The 13,946-nt window shown below is 41.8% G+C and overlaps 1 protein-coding gene and 1 pseudogene across 3 annotated transcripts in view; both read right to left on the bottom strand.

The window, feature by feature from the left end:
- Positions 1-3,338: 3,338 nt before the first annotated feature.
- Positions 3,339-6,346, bottom strand: LOC113026177 (E3 ubiquitin-protein ligase TRIM21-like; annotated as a pseudogene).
- The window catches only part of LOC113026169 (scavenger receptor cysteine-rich type 1 protein M130-like), a 58,742-nt gene continuing 50,763 nt past the window's right edge, over positions 5,968-13,946 (bottom strand). For 2 of the 3 annotated variants that reach the window (XM_026174642.1, XM_026174644.1), the window contains 5 exons: positions 12,890-13,195; positions 12,512-12,802; positions 9,292-9,618; positions 6,949-7,037; positions 5,968-6,862 (listed from right to left, as the gene is read on the bottom strand). In XM_026174642.1, the coding sequence (XP_026030427.1) occupies positions 6,719-6,862; positions 6,949-7,037; positions 9,292-9,618; positions 12,512-12,802; positions 12,890-13,195 (1,157 nt within the window). In that variant the 3' untranslated portion in view covers positions 5,968-6,718. The remainder of the gene's footprint in view (positions 6,863-6,948; positions 7,038-9,291; positions 9,619-12,511; positions 12,803-12,889; positions 13,196-13,946) is intronic. The other variant, XM_026174643.1, reaches the window with a different exon arrangement.

Raw genomic sequence — 13,946 nt, 5'->3', positions numbered from 1 at the left:
CTCATTTCAGTATTCTGGTTGGAATTTCATTAGTTTCTCTCTTTTTTATTATTCACAGCATTTTAGATGTTTTTGATACTGCAATCATACTGTTAAACTGAGTAACCTTGATAACCTGCAGTCTTACACACACCACTCAGGAGCTTCTCTCCTCCTGTCATGCTTACATCTGCAACACATGTAAGACCACATCTGTCTACAACACTGAAATCCACACACACAGATCTTTATTTGTCCTCTGCCTGAAATCTTTCTACCTATAAAAGCACGTTGGGACTGAAGCTGTTTCCAGACTACTGCAAGCTGACAAAACAATAGGATATCTCATTGGCTTTGATGTTTCCACTGATGGCATAAAATCTAATATTGTGTTTAATTAAGTAGACCAAACTCCATTTTTATCAACTTGTTATTAGAGCTCAGTTTAAGTAAGTTACCGGTACTTTTCAAAAAGCTGATCAACTCAGTTTATTTGAGTTGATATAAATTAGAAAAACTAAGTAAACTGGAAATGTATTCAAACTGTTTTTGTGCATTCTCTCAGTTTAGCACCAGGTTTATGAACTTGCTAACTAGCCAGTTTTAGCCTAGCTTTTCATATCACCGATGCTCAGTGTGCATGCTGCTGCATCTCAGCTCATGTTACTTAAAAATGAACCCTGCAGCTTTAAAAACCTTGTATAATATGTATATTTTTTGTTGATTGTTTGAAATAGAAAAGTGAGCAGCTATAAGAGCCCAGATGAAACTTATTCAGAAGATGCAGCCGTTAGGGGGCGGGGCTTGTTTTTAATCCATACAAACCTTTATAACATATGAACTGTATATTTTGACCCCTGTATTTATTTCAATGCTTTGTGATTGCTTTTCAACATCTGTGACATCGATTAATGTCACAGATCTCAAGTGGGTTTTTTGTAACAAAACGTGTTTAGACAGGTTTTGTTGTGAAAGTCCAAAGCCATAACCAGATTACCGGCTTGTTAAATAGTTAAAGTCTAGGTTGGCTTTATAGTTGAAAATAAAGTAATTCAGCTTGTCCTTCTAAAGAATTAAATTAAATCCCATGTTTGAATCATATGAAACATTTTGGGTAAGCACTGCCACATGTTTTATCAGGTCATTGTGCTTATTAGAAACTTTATATATTGGATGTTAGCTTTTAACAAGCATGTAATGATTACATTTAAATTAGGTGTTCTTTTTTAAACACGTATTTATTTAGGCCTAAACTGACAGTGGCGGTACCACACATTCAGACACAGTAATAGACGGTGTTTTTAGTCTAATTTGGTTGTATGAGGTCTACATTGACCTTCTGTCTTGTAAGTTATAATGACTGCACAACCATTAGGGATCAAAACAGCTTCTAAATAATTTTTTGGTCCCTGTACTTGTTTCTTACTGTCTTTGAGGCTCGGGACCAGCACTCCCCACGTTACATCAAACTCGTACAAGTCTAGAAATGGAGCTGTTGGACAGAAAGACATCAACTGAGTGGTAAACATTATTGGGCAAGTTGCTACAAATTGTTTTTTAATTTAGTAGAACTTGAAATGTTTATCTGTGGGTAAACATTTCGTATTTCACAGTCAGAAACATCAAGTTATTCTTAGTATTGTATACTTGCAATGAATAAGCTGTCCTAACGTAGTTCTTTTAAGTAATTTACTTAGATTTTTTGCATTGTTTTTTGTTTTGTTTTTTAGTTCTGTGAACTAATTTGATTTTACAGTGCAGTTGTTCACGGGTGACTGGTGCATCTGTCATCATCAGAGACCTTAAGGCCAATTAACTGACCTGTTTTTTTTCACATTTCCCCTCTGAATGGAATTAGTTCAACCTCTACCCCTTTTAAGGGAATAATTATTTATTCTCTGTTGAATCGTTAGTGTTCTCCTTCACAAAAAAATAAACAGTCTCTAATTGTTATGGTAGTTTTCATTTTAATGGAGAGCAACAGAATATCAACCAAAATTAAAAAAAAAAAAAAAGGAAAAATCACATTACATAAAATGTATAAACTGATTTGCATGTCAGGGAGTGAAAGAAGTGTTTCAATGCCCTGTAATTTTTATTGTGCCAAATCACAACAGTCTCCTCAATGTGCTTCCTTTTCCAAGATGGCGCAGCGAATGGATGCCCTGGCAGGCGTATTTTCCGTCTTGTTTTTTTTGCATAATTTGTGTTTCTGGACACTTTTCTGGATATTCTTACACCAGAGAAGCGCTTCTTAACTACTGTCACATCTGCGGTGGATAAACTCCCACCACTTACTCTGATTCAGACACATGACCCTGTATTGTGGTCTATGCACCTGTTCCATTCTTGCACTGATCATCACCTGCACTCATGTATATATCAATCTGCTTAGCTCTTTTTATCTTTAAGTGTTTGTCTTATCGTATGTCTTGCACAAAGTACAGCAGCAATTTCCTAATGTTGTAAATCTGCTCAACATTTGGCAATAAAACTCTTTCTGATTCTGATTTATACTGTAAGATGAGGACTCTACAGTAATACAAAGAAACCCAAAGAATCAGATGATGCCTGTTAACAAACACTTGGTCACAGTGGAAAGGAAAAACTCAGTTTTAACAGGAAGAACCTTCAGCAGAACTAGTGCTCAGGGAGGGGCGGCCATCTGTCGCCAGATGTTCACTCTCACTTCACTTTAACATATAGAAGGAAGATGTTTGTTTGCACGATTATTTAGTGCAAACATGTATTCTGTCAGATATCTCAGACTTTTATCTGAGTTAGTGCTCAGCTAAGATTAAATAATTATTGGTGGTAATTTTTACATCCATGTAGATGAGAGTCCCCTTCTGCTTTTGGATCATCTCTCCTCATCTCATTTCCTTGATTTCTTTGCTCGTGTAACAGGTGCATTAGAAAGATTTTATCATTATTTTTCATGAATATTTATATGTTTATTTTGTGTATTTGTATTTTTGTGAACTTTTGTTTGTGTGACCTTTGACTTCCCATGTGTGTCACTTCCTACTCTCCTCAGTCAGCCGAGGCCTCGCTGGGCAGAGGTGAGTTTCTGTTTCTGCTCCAGTTTACAGAACAGTTGCATGCAGTAAAGGTGCTAAAAAAAGGTTCAAACCCAGTTGGTTATATTTTTATAATATTGTTGGATGTTTTTAGTCTAAACTGTTTTTCTGTTGAGTGCAGCACTTTATTGTAATATGCTAATTTGCTGAACTTACGCTAGGTTAAGAGAACATGCAGGTGGTTTCTCATGCGGCCTGCTACTTTTCCCTCTTATAAAGGTGTGCACGTAGAAAATTTAAATGGCAGCATTAAAAAAAGATCAAATAGAAGAAAGTCTATTAATGTTAATGTTTTTATTCATCAGAGCACAAATAAAAAACACAAGTTCACCTAAAGTATTTTCTTTCAAGTCTCCAAAAACTCAAAACCTGATAAAAATGAACACTGAGCAAAACTCAAACGTCTCATTTTGTGCCGATGAACTCTGCCGTGACCACTACAGGGCGCCATCTCCGTATAACTGAGTGGACGCTGCGACTGTGGTCATCTACGTTTAAGTGGTGTTACATGGAGAGAAAGCAAGTGAAGCGCAACAGAAGCCAGTTAGAATCAGATTGACAGACTTTTAACTGACACACCAACGCTCGGCTTCATTACATCCATGAACCTCCTTTCGGGTCCTCTTTTCCTCCTGTCTGGCAGCTCGAGTCTCAATTATACCTTTAAAACCATGAGAATAAAATCAAAGTGTGAATGAGAGTTCCCGATAATCAGATTCTATAGAAAACATGGAGAATGTAGAGTATTTACTCTGAATATGTTCATTTGTTCCCTTCAATAAAAATCAATCAGTTCATCAAATAAAATCAGTCGTTGATCGACTCAGTTTGATTGACAGGACAGATGATCAGAGGTGCAGAGAATGGGTGGAGTTTGTGAATGAAGGAGCAGCCAGTAAAGGAGTGGATAAGACCTGCAGCACCTACATCATAAAAGGAGACCAGACCCTCCTCATAATCCACAAACACCCCTATCATCTCAGGACCAGACTGAAGACAGAGGGGGACTGGAGGACCAGCAAGAGCTCTGTATTCATTTCCATTTCTCAGCCACACAGTCCAGAAACCATCCTGAGGACACAGTGGGATTTTTCCCTTCCTGTTGATCGACTCTCTGGCCACTCCTAAAGTCCAGGCAGTCTTTCCTTTAACCTGAACCTCAAAGTAAAATCTGCCTGAAGAGAAACTCTGCTTTCCTAAAACATTAGGGCATGGAGAAAATCTCTCTGGGTTGTCAGGAAGTTTCTTCCTCACATCACCACAGTGCACTTGTTTTTCATCATCAGACAGGATGAGTTTAGAATTTGCTGTATCCGGATCCAGAGTCACGTCCACTGCATACTGCTGGACCCTCTTCAGCTCAGCCTCAAACAGCTTCTTCTTCATGAGTTTCCTGAGCGTCTCCTCCAGCTGAGCCACAGCTCTCACCACAGTCCCCTCGTATGATGGTGGACGGACGCTCACTCCTCTCCAGTCCTTGGTGGGTGGAGCAGCTTTCAGGGACAAGAAGCTGGAGTAGGTGGAGGTGGTCTTCAGAGCGTGAGAGCTGCTCCACCTCAGATCTTCTCTTCTTCAGCTCAGAGATTTCCTGTTCCAGATCTTTGATCAGACCTTCAGCGTGTTTCTCTTTTGTTTCCTGTTTGTCTTCGATCTCCTTTATGAGCTCCTTCAGGCCTCTATCGACAGACTTCTTTAGAGCAGTGAAGACCTGAACACCTTCTGCTTTCTGTCTGTCTGCATCACCTTTACTCATCTTCACTGACTCTTTGATCTGCTGAATCTTCAGTCGTCTCTTCTGGATCATCTGCTGAATTTCAGCCTCTGTCTTCTCCAGCTCTGCCTTCTTTCCTTCATATTCGTCCTTCAGAGGAACAAACTCGTGGTTCTTGTGGTCTGAAATAGAGCAGCGTGCACAGACACATGTCTGGTCAGTCTTACAGAACAGCTCCAGAGGTTTATCGTGCTTCTTACACATTCTGCCCTCCAGGTTCTCCACAGCATCAATCAGCTGATGTCTTTTCAGACCTTTCTTTGTCAGATGAGGCTCCAGGTGAGTCTGACAGTAGGACTCCTGACACACCAGGCAGGACTTCAGGGCCTTCAGTCTGGTTCCAGTGCAGATGTCAGGGAACTTCTCCTGGTTTGGCAGCTTGTTGCTCTGAGCTGCTGTAGCTGGCCTTCTGCTGAACTTCACATTTGAACTGAGCGACCACCTCAGAGATGAAGGTGTTGACCCTCAGATGAGGTCTAGTGTTGAAAGTTTCATTACACATGGGACACTGACACCTCTTATTTATGTCCCAGTACTCAGTGATGCAGTTTTTGCAGAAGTTGTGTCCACATGGTATACTGACTGGATCAGTGAACACATCCAGACAGACGGAGCACAGAAACTGATCTTCAGATCGCAGACTGCTGGCAGCAGACATGTCTGCACTCTGACGGAGAAAAAAAAAGAAACACTTTTTTTTTAATTCACAAAAAAAAGAAAAGAAAAAAGTGTCAGGTTTGTACTCTTTACATGTGTCTGTCAGCAGTTAGAGTTACTATCTATCTACTGTGATAGGATTTATATTCCTGTAAAAAGCAGAGTGATGAGCAATGACCAAAACTGCAGGTGAATATAAAAAGTGTGTAAATCTCCAAAATGACTCCATGTAGTCACCTGAGGTGACTGGCATATTATCAACCTCTGATGGTTCTTGAATAATGTGTAATGTACTTTCTGGTCCCAACAATTTAATAGCAAAATCTACAAAAGTTTAACTTATCCTTCTTAATTAAATATTTGTTTAGAGTGTTACAAACTATAAACTTTTCCTTCTCTGTGTTATATTCAGAGTATACATCCATTAGTTTATTTGATGCGTGACATACTTTTATAACATACCACTTTACAAAAAATAAATGTTTTTCCAATTAAAGCACATATTTATTTTGAAAATGACTCAGAACATTTTATTAAGGATAAAGGAAGCAGACAATAACCTTGTGTTCTTCTGTGAAGTTAGTGTTGGATGAAGGGAGCAGTATCCTGTTGGCCAAGGATCAAATGCAAACACATGACACTACAGAATGAAGTGAATGTGAGCCTTTACTGGCTGATGCAAACAGGAAGAGTGGATAATAAAAGCCAGAAGAGTCAAGAAAGGAGTAATTAAAAAGAAAACACAGCATGAAACATCACAGCAACTACTTCTTCTAAATACTAAAAATGTCTTTCTTACATAAATGGAAGTAAAAGGATATTGAACGTAGTCTGTGAGCAGTTGGCAAACTTTTGCAGACAAGTCTGTGTTTTCTATGCAAACTGCAGCGAGCTCGTCAGCCTGCAGACACCAAAGCGAGGGAGCTTTTCAGTGCAGCACCAATTTCACCAGAAGACTGCCAGTGAAGCAATCCACATTCTTCCATAGTGACCAGTGGTTACCAAGAAGTCATAAGCTGATGTTGAGGCCTGTTTGACTGCAGTGTAAATGATCCACATTCCAGTGTTACACTGCATTTTTAAAATGTTGCCTCACCGCCTTCCCTGGTGGGTGATCTATCTCTACACATTTCAGAATAATTAATGAAGATATTTGTTAGTGAGGTGTGTTTACAGATTTAAGTCTTCAGCAGAAAACTGAGCTGATGGTCGCTCACATCAGCTGATTAATTCATGTGGCTGTAGGATGAGCTCTTTGGAGGTCCTGCTGAACTCCTTTATTTGCAGCCGTCCCTCCTTCACCTGCACAAACACCCTGATTAGAGTCAAGCAGCTCAGTGTTCTTCTGTCTGCTGGATTTCTGCCCCCTGCTGGCCTGGAGACAGATGACAACAGAGAGATCAGAGTGACAGCATCACAGGCAGAGGGCTTCATTCTCAGATACAAACACGTATTCAGTACCTGACAGTAGAAATAAAGGGCAGTGATCACCAGCAGCAGAGTCAGCGGTAGGATGAGCATTGTGATGAGAACTGTGAAATCTGTTGGAGCTGATAAAAACACATTCATCTTTGTATTAAAGTGAAAATAGTAGGATAAAAAGGGAGAAACAAGAACGTAATACTGTGGTAATTTCTAAGTTATTACCATTCAATTAATGCTGGTAGTTTCTTCTTGATGCATTCTCAATCATCCAGGAAAGTAAATCTCCAAAAAGTTGATTCTGTTCATCTGGACGTAGCGTTTTATGGGAGAAACGTTTCGTCACTCATCCAAGTGACTTCTTTAGTTACTTCAGTTCAGTTTGTACATGGAAGAAGTGGAAAAGAGGGCTTTGCTATCCTACCCTGGAACACCACCAAGCCATTGGTTCAGATATGTGGATGACACCTGGGTGTAAATCAAATCTCAGGACATACCACAATTCACTGATCACATTAACTCGGTGGACCGACAAATCAAATTCACCATAGAGGATATGAAAGTGGCAGGTTAGCCTTCTTAGACTGTGAGATTTCCATCAGTAATGAGGGACATCTAAAAGCTGACGTGTACCGTAAACCTACACATACGAATCAGTATCTAAGGTTTGACTCTCATCATCCACTGGAGCACAAACTGGGTGTCATCAGGACGCTACAACACAGAGCGAACACCATCCCCACTGACACAGCGACCAGGGAGGCAGAAGAACGGCACATCAAGAAGGCCCCTTAGTAAATGTGGTTATCCTAGCTGGACTTTTGTCAAAGCTGGAAAGGCACCTAAAGAAAGCTCCAGCCGATCCAGGAGAGAAGGACAACTGCTGCCCAAGTGAAAACCTGTAGTGATCCCATATGTGTCAGGAGTATCGGAACAGTTGAGACACATGTTTTCTAAACACCGGGTCTCTGTGGCTTTTAAACCCCAAAACATGCTGCACCAAAAACTGGTCCACCCCAAGGATCGGGTCCCCCAAACAGAGTAACATAGTGCACGCTGCTAAGTTCCAGGAGGATTGCCATGAACATCGGGGAAACCAAACAACCTCTGGCGAAGCGGATGGCACAACACAGAAGAGCCACCTCGTCAGGCCAGGACTCTGCAGTCTATTCACACCTACAGGCCAGTGGATACTCTTTCAATTATGAGGATGTACACATCTTGGACAGGGAGGAATGCTGGTTTGAGCGCAGAGTCGAGGAGGCCATTCACGTGAAATGGGAAAGACCATCTCTGAATCAAGGAGGGGGCCCAAGGGTACATCTTTCGCCATCTTACAATGCTGTGATTGCAGCCATTCCCCAACTCTCTGTGAATGGTACTCATGGCCATTGATCAGTGGTCTTTGGTCAGTGGTTGTTGATCAATGGTCATGAGAATTTGCATAATTAAGATTAAGGAACTCTCCTCCCAGCCCACTGTTCCTTCAGTGGGCTGGTTTCAGTCATTATGCAAATGTGCTGTTTATAAGATTGGGGAAACCTGCAGTCAGCTGAGACTGAAGAAGTCACTTGACGAAACGTTTCTCCCACAAAACACTACGTCCAGATGAACAGAATCAACTTTTTGGAGAGGCTGGTAATTATTACACAGAAGAGCTTATTAAAAAAACAGGCAGTTCAGCATTTTGCAGCTCTGTAATAAGCAGAGCTTATTACAGAGCTGCAAAATGCTGAACTGCCTGTTTTTTTTTTATTAATAACATATATGTGATTATTATGTGTCACAGATTTAAGCCCCATATGGGGTGGCTGTAGCTCAGGTGGCAGAGCAGGTCAGCCACTAATCAGAAGGTCGGTGGTTCGATCCCAGGCTGCCTCCTGGCTGCATGCCAAATATCCTTGGGCAAGATACTAACCCCGTGTTTGCCTACTGGTGGTGGTCAGAGGGCCCGGTGGCGCCAGTGTCCGGCAGCCTCGCCTCTGTCAGTGCGCCCCAGGGCAGCTGTGGCTACAACGTAGCTTGCCATCGCCAGTGTGTGAATGTGTGTGTGAATGGGTGAATGACTGAATGTAGTGTGAAGCGCTTTGGGGTCCTTAGGGACTAGAAAAGCGCTATACAAATGCAGGCCATTTACCATAGGGCTTAAAAAGAATTCAAACCGACAGATGTCACTGAAACATCGATTTTATCTGGCTAATGTGGATTCAGGTCATAAACAGTATCATCAAAAACTCTGACAGCAAACTCAGAAATTCCAGCTTCCGACTTCAACTGGAATGTAACATATCCTTCAGGAAGCCAGGTGACCTGGTTCTTTGGGTCATCAACTCATTCAGCTTTCAAAGCTGTAAACATCTGAGAGTCTCTGCTTCAGCTTACCTGACACAGTGACAGACAGCAGGCGGCTCTCAGAGGAGAAGTTATGAGCGATAGCATAGACGTGATAAACACAGCTGTAGTTTCCTTGGTGGGCGAGCTTTGCAGCAGGAAACAGGAAATAAGCAGAGTGATTGACAGCTGGTTGGGTGTAGTTGTATGCTGTGTTGGAGGAGGTGAAGGTGAGCTGGAAGAAGCCTCCTGGGTACTGTGGCTGGATGGAGCAGCTGATGGTGAAGTTAGAGCCCCTTGATACCCGAAGCTCCTGTTGCTGGGCTTTGGAAACCCCGTTCATGGAGGACACAGAGATGACTGGCTGAACCAGGAAGTCTGTAAACACAGAAAATCTTCTGAATCTGAGGTGAAAGAGAGAGGCTTGATTCATTCATGAGAGGTGGAATGGTGGAGCATTTTGGTGTTAGCAATATTTAAAATGGTGAAATACCACAAGCTTGTTAATGCTACAATCCAAAATAAATCCAAATTTGTGTGTCCACTTCTTATTTTTAAAGTCATTAAAGATATATGCTGTGCAAACACTCCACCCTGGAAACAGAACAGCTCGAATAACTGATTGAAAGCTCCAAATGATCCTGACACTCACACCATGATGAGTGGATTTTGAACACGACTGTAGTTTCTGATGGTTGAATTGTACACCAGTGTAATTAATTTACACTGTTAGGCTGATATAAACAAGTTTTATGTTCTTGTACAGACAGAAGGAATTCACAGTAATGGTTTAGAGAATCGTCTTTGAACTGTTACAGGCTGGGTTTCCTTGTTTGTATTTCTGATAAAATACTACTTATTATTAATCTATTGCTCTCTTTCACAGCATGTCTTTTGTCCTGTCTTTCTTCTCTCACCCTAACCAGTGGCGACAGATGGCCGCCCCTCCCTGAGCCTGGCTCTGCTGGAGGTTTCTTCCTGTTAAAAGGGTAGTTTTTCCTTCCCACTGTAATCAAAGCGCTTGCTCATAGGGGGTCATATGATTGTTGGGTTTCTTTCTGTATGTGTTACTGTAGGGTCTACCTTCCAAAACGACGCACCTTGAAGTGGCTGCTGTTGTGATTTGTTGTTGTATAAATAAAACTTAAATTTAAAGGAATGGTAAAATGACAGCAACATGGTGGCACAGTAGTTAGCACTGTTGCCTCACAGCAAGAAGTCCCTGAGTTAAATTCTGCCATCGGACCTCGGTCTTTTTGTCTGTCTGCCTGCTCTGCCCATTTGTGCGTGGGTTCCCTTCAGGTACTCTGGCTACCTCTCACAGTCCAAAGACATGGAGTCAGTGGGGTTAGCTTGATTGGTAACTCTAAATTGCCCATAGGTGTGAGTGTGAATGGTTGCTTGTCTCTTTGTGTTAGCCCTGCAATAGACTGGCGACCTGTCCAGGGTGTACCCTGCCTATTGCAAAAAGACAGCTGAGATAGACTAAAGCCCCCTTGCAGCCCTGACAAGGATAAGAGAATGGAATGCATTTCTTTTAATAGCTAACTGAGATTTCTGCAGAGATCTTGCATCTGTTTCTAAAAACTGTTTTGATTGCCGGTCTCTCACCTCTGACATTTGGGGCAGCTTTGAACTCCAATTATTTCTGATGGAACTCTATTCTCCTGTGCTGGGTGCACTTGTTTATCACCATTCCAAGTTTAACAAGGATTTCATTTCAAGACCTTTCTGTCTTTTTATCTGGGATCTTACCAAGATTTGACAGCATTCTAATTCCTGGGGTTTTTTATATTCACGTTTGCTGCTACCAAAAATGTCTTGTGAAAGATTTCCCTTATCTTATTGACTCTTGTAATGTTGTTCAATCAGTCAGGGATCCCACCCATGACCATAGACATACTTTGGATTTAGTTTTATCCTGTGGTCTGCAGCTCCGCGATATTGACATTTGCAAGCTCAACTTTTCTGGTCAGATGCCTGTTATAATCCAAATTTCTGCACCATGTCCCCGAGTTAAACCTCTTTTACCTGCGTGCAAATTCTACATCATCCCTCCTGCTACTGCTGGATGTTTTTCTGCTGTTTATCAGAATATTGGTGCACTTCCCTTGGACAATTACTCCCTTAAGCTCAGCGCTGATCATCTGCTCACTTTGTTCAGCATGTTCTTGATGCTGTTCCTCCTTTTAAATCTAAGTACATTAGACCTAAAACAAATCCCCGGTTAAGCAATATCACTCTCAGAAGGACCTCCAGAAAAGTGGAAGGAAAATGGCAAAAAGATCAAAACTACAAAAACGAAGTATTAAGTATCAGACATCATCTCTAATAATTGTTACAGGCCCTGTGTCCAGTGTGAAGGTTACTTCAGCCACCTGTGGAAGCTTTTTACAGTTTTTTGTTGATAAGGTTGCTACTACCAGGTCTAACTTTGCTTATAAATAAATGGATTGATTGATTGATTGATAATTAGCTAAGACAGCTGGGTCATTTTCTCTAATGGTTACATTTTTACTTGAAAAGAAATGTATTAAGTCATTTCTTGGTACGCATAAGGCATTCAAATGAATTAAAACTCTGTCTGGGTCTTTGATTGAATACTAAGCTGGAGTTGAGGGTTGCTACCACACCCCCCGCCTGTGCTAAAGGATTCTGACAATGGTATAACTCCATCAAAGCTCTGTACTACTTACTTATTAAAAACAGAGGTTAGGACTTTTTAAACAGAAAGAGCTGATCCAGATGTGCTGTACTGGAGTGCCGGTTCTGCACATCAATAACAGAAAGATCTTTTCTTTATACTAGACTAGCATTTGATTGAGCTAACATATGAAAGCATGGCACTCTCGTGATGCACCCACACAAAAAAGATACAACTCAAGTGAGCATGTGCAATTGGTGCGAACCAGAACAGGTGTGATCAGTGTGGTCCAGTATCACATAGAGCTACAACAGGACCAAGGTATGTTTTAGTTCCTGCTGTCAGTTCAGGTTCTCCTCCCTCCTGTCCTGTTCCCTGTTCCCAAACAACCTGTTAACTAGTTTAATTATCCTACAGCCTTTGTGTCTGTACTTGTCTATGAACTTTGAAAGCTGTTAGGCTGAAGGAGTCCTTCAGGCTGGTTGGACATTGGTTTAGAGGATTTCTTAAGTTCTGCCATGTTGTGACTGCTGGAGACAGTCTGTTGCTAATCTTGCTGCTATCTTTCACAGCTTCATAAATCTCTGTCATATATGAAGTCATGGATGATATCATCAGTATGATTACCTGAACAGGTTAGTTTCAGGATTTGGTAAGAAGAATCTGTCGTTGCACAACCCCTCAAAGGAGATGTGGATAGAACACACTCAGGTGTAATCAACCATGCAGATGTGCGTGAGGAGCGTCGCTTTTCTATAGAAACAGCTGAGCCACAGTCCAGATGTTCACAGAAAACAGCTGCTTCTTTCAGGGTCCAGGAATCATGAGAGCCACACAATGGTCTCCATCCTGCCAGATGTTTTAACTCCAGTGTACCTGCACAGCGACTGGGTCCTCCTACCAGCCTGACATCATTATCTGAAGAGAAAGCAGAGAGGAGCAGAGAGTCATCAGTAAAAGAATAAAGTGAGTTTGACCAGATCAAAGCTGCAGCTCCTCTTCTACCTGAGCAGGTGAGTCCAACAGCTTTGCCAGGTGAGCAGCTGTTTCTAGCTGAGCCTGAGCTTCTACAGTCCAGGAGAGCAGACTCATGGCCTCCACACTGGAACTCTTTGCTCCACACTGAAGCCTCCACTTCTTCATAGAGCGCCCCCTGGAGGACCGAAGGAGGCCCACAGCCGAGCTGCCTACAGACCACCTCTGCATCCTGCTGGTCAAAGTCATCTTCACACACTGAGGACCAGCTCTGGTTATACTTCACCTCCAGTCTGCCTGAACACAGACTGGAACCATTCAGCAGCCTGACAGAGTCTGGAGACATCAGAGAAGATCAAACAGAGAGATCAGAGACAGCAGACACACAAGAAAAAGATGGCAGCAAACAACTATTCACTGACTCAACCTCAGCACAACTCAACATGACTTCATCATTAATGATAATAATAATAATAATGGATTGCATTTATATAGCACTTTTCTAGACACCCAAAGCACTTTACAATTCCATTATTCATTCACTCTCACATTCACACACTGGTGAAGGCAAGCTACAGTTGTAGTCACAGGTGCCCTGGAGCAGACTGACAGAAGCGAGGCTGCCATATCGCGCCATCAGCCAAAACCAGTAGGCAGTAGGGTGAAGTGTCTTGCCCAAGGACACAACAACCAGTACAGACAGAGCTGGGGATCAAACCGACAACCTTCCGGTTACAAGAGAAGCTTCCCAACCCCCTGAACCACGGTCACCCCCATTAACAACAGAACACATCTTTATAACAGCACACACTGGAGACATGTTAGCATAACAGTTAGATTTCATAATAAAACAGCTGTAGTTGCAGGCCCAGCCTACTGGTTCCCTTTGTGGATGTGTAGTATTGTCCCTTTTTCTTGTGGAACCAGTAAAATTGGTGCAGCTGATGCAGGGACATAACATGGCCAGAGAGACAAATTTGTTGACATATTATATTTTATGTTTCTTTATTTTCCTTTTGGTGGTGATGTTGTATTGTCTGTGTAAATGCTCATTTGATGGTTTTATTCCCAATTCTCCTTCCTATCT

The sequence above is a fragment of the Astatotilapia calliptera genome, chromosome 7 (assembly GCF_900246225.1).
Source record: "Astatotilapia calliptera chromosome 7, fAstCal1.2, whole genome shotgun sequence".
Classification (NCBI taxonomy): Eukaryota; Metazoa; Chordata; class Actinopteri; order Cichliformes; family Cichlidae; genus Astatotilapia; species Astatotilapia calliptera.
This window is presented reverse-complemented; position numbering and strand designations above follow the sequence as displayed.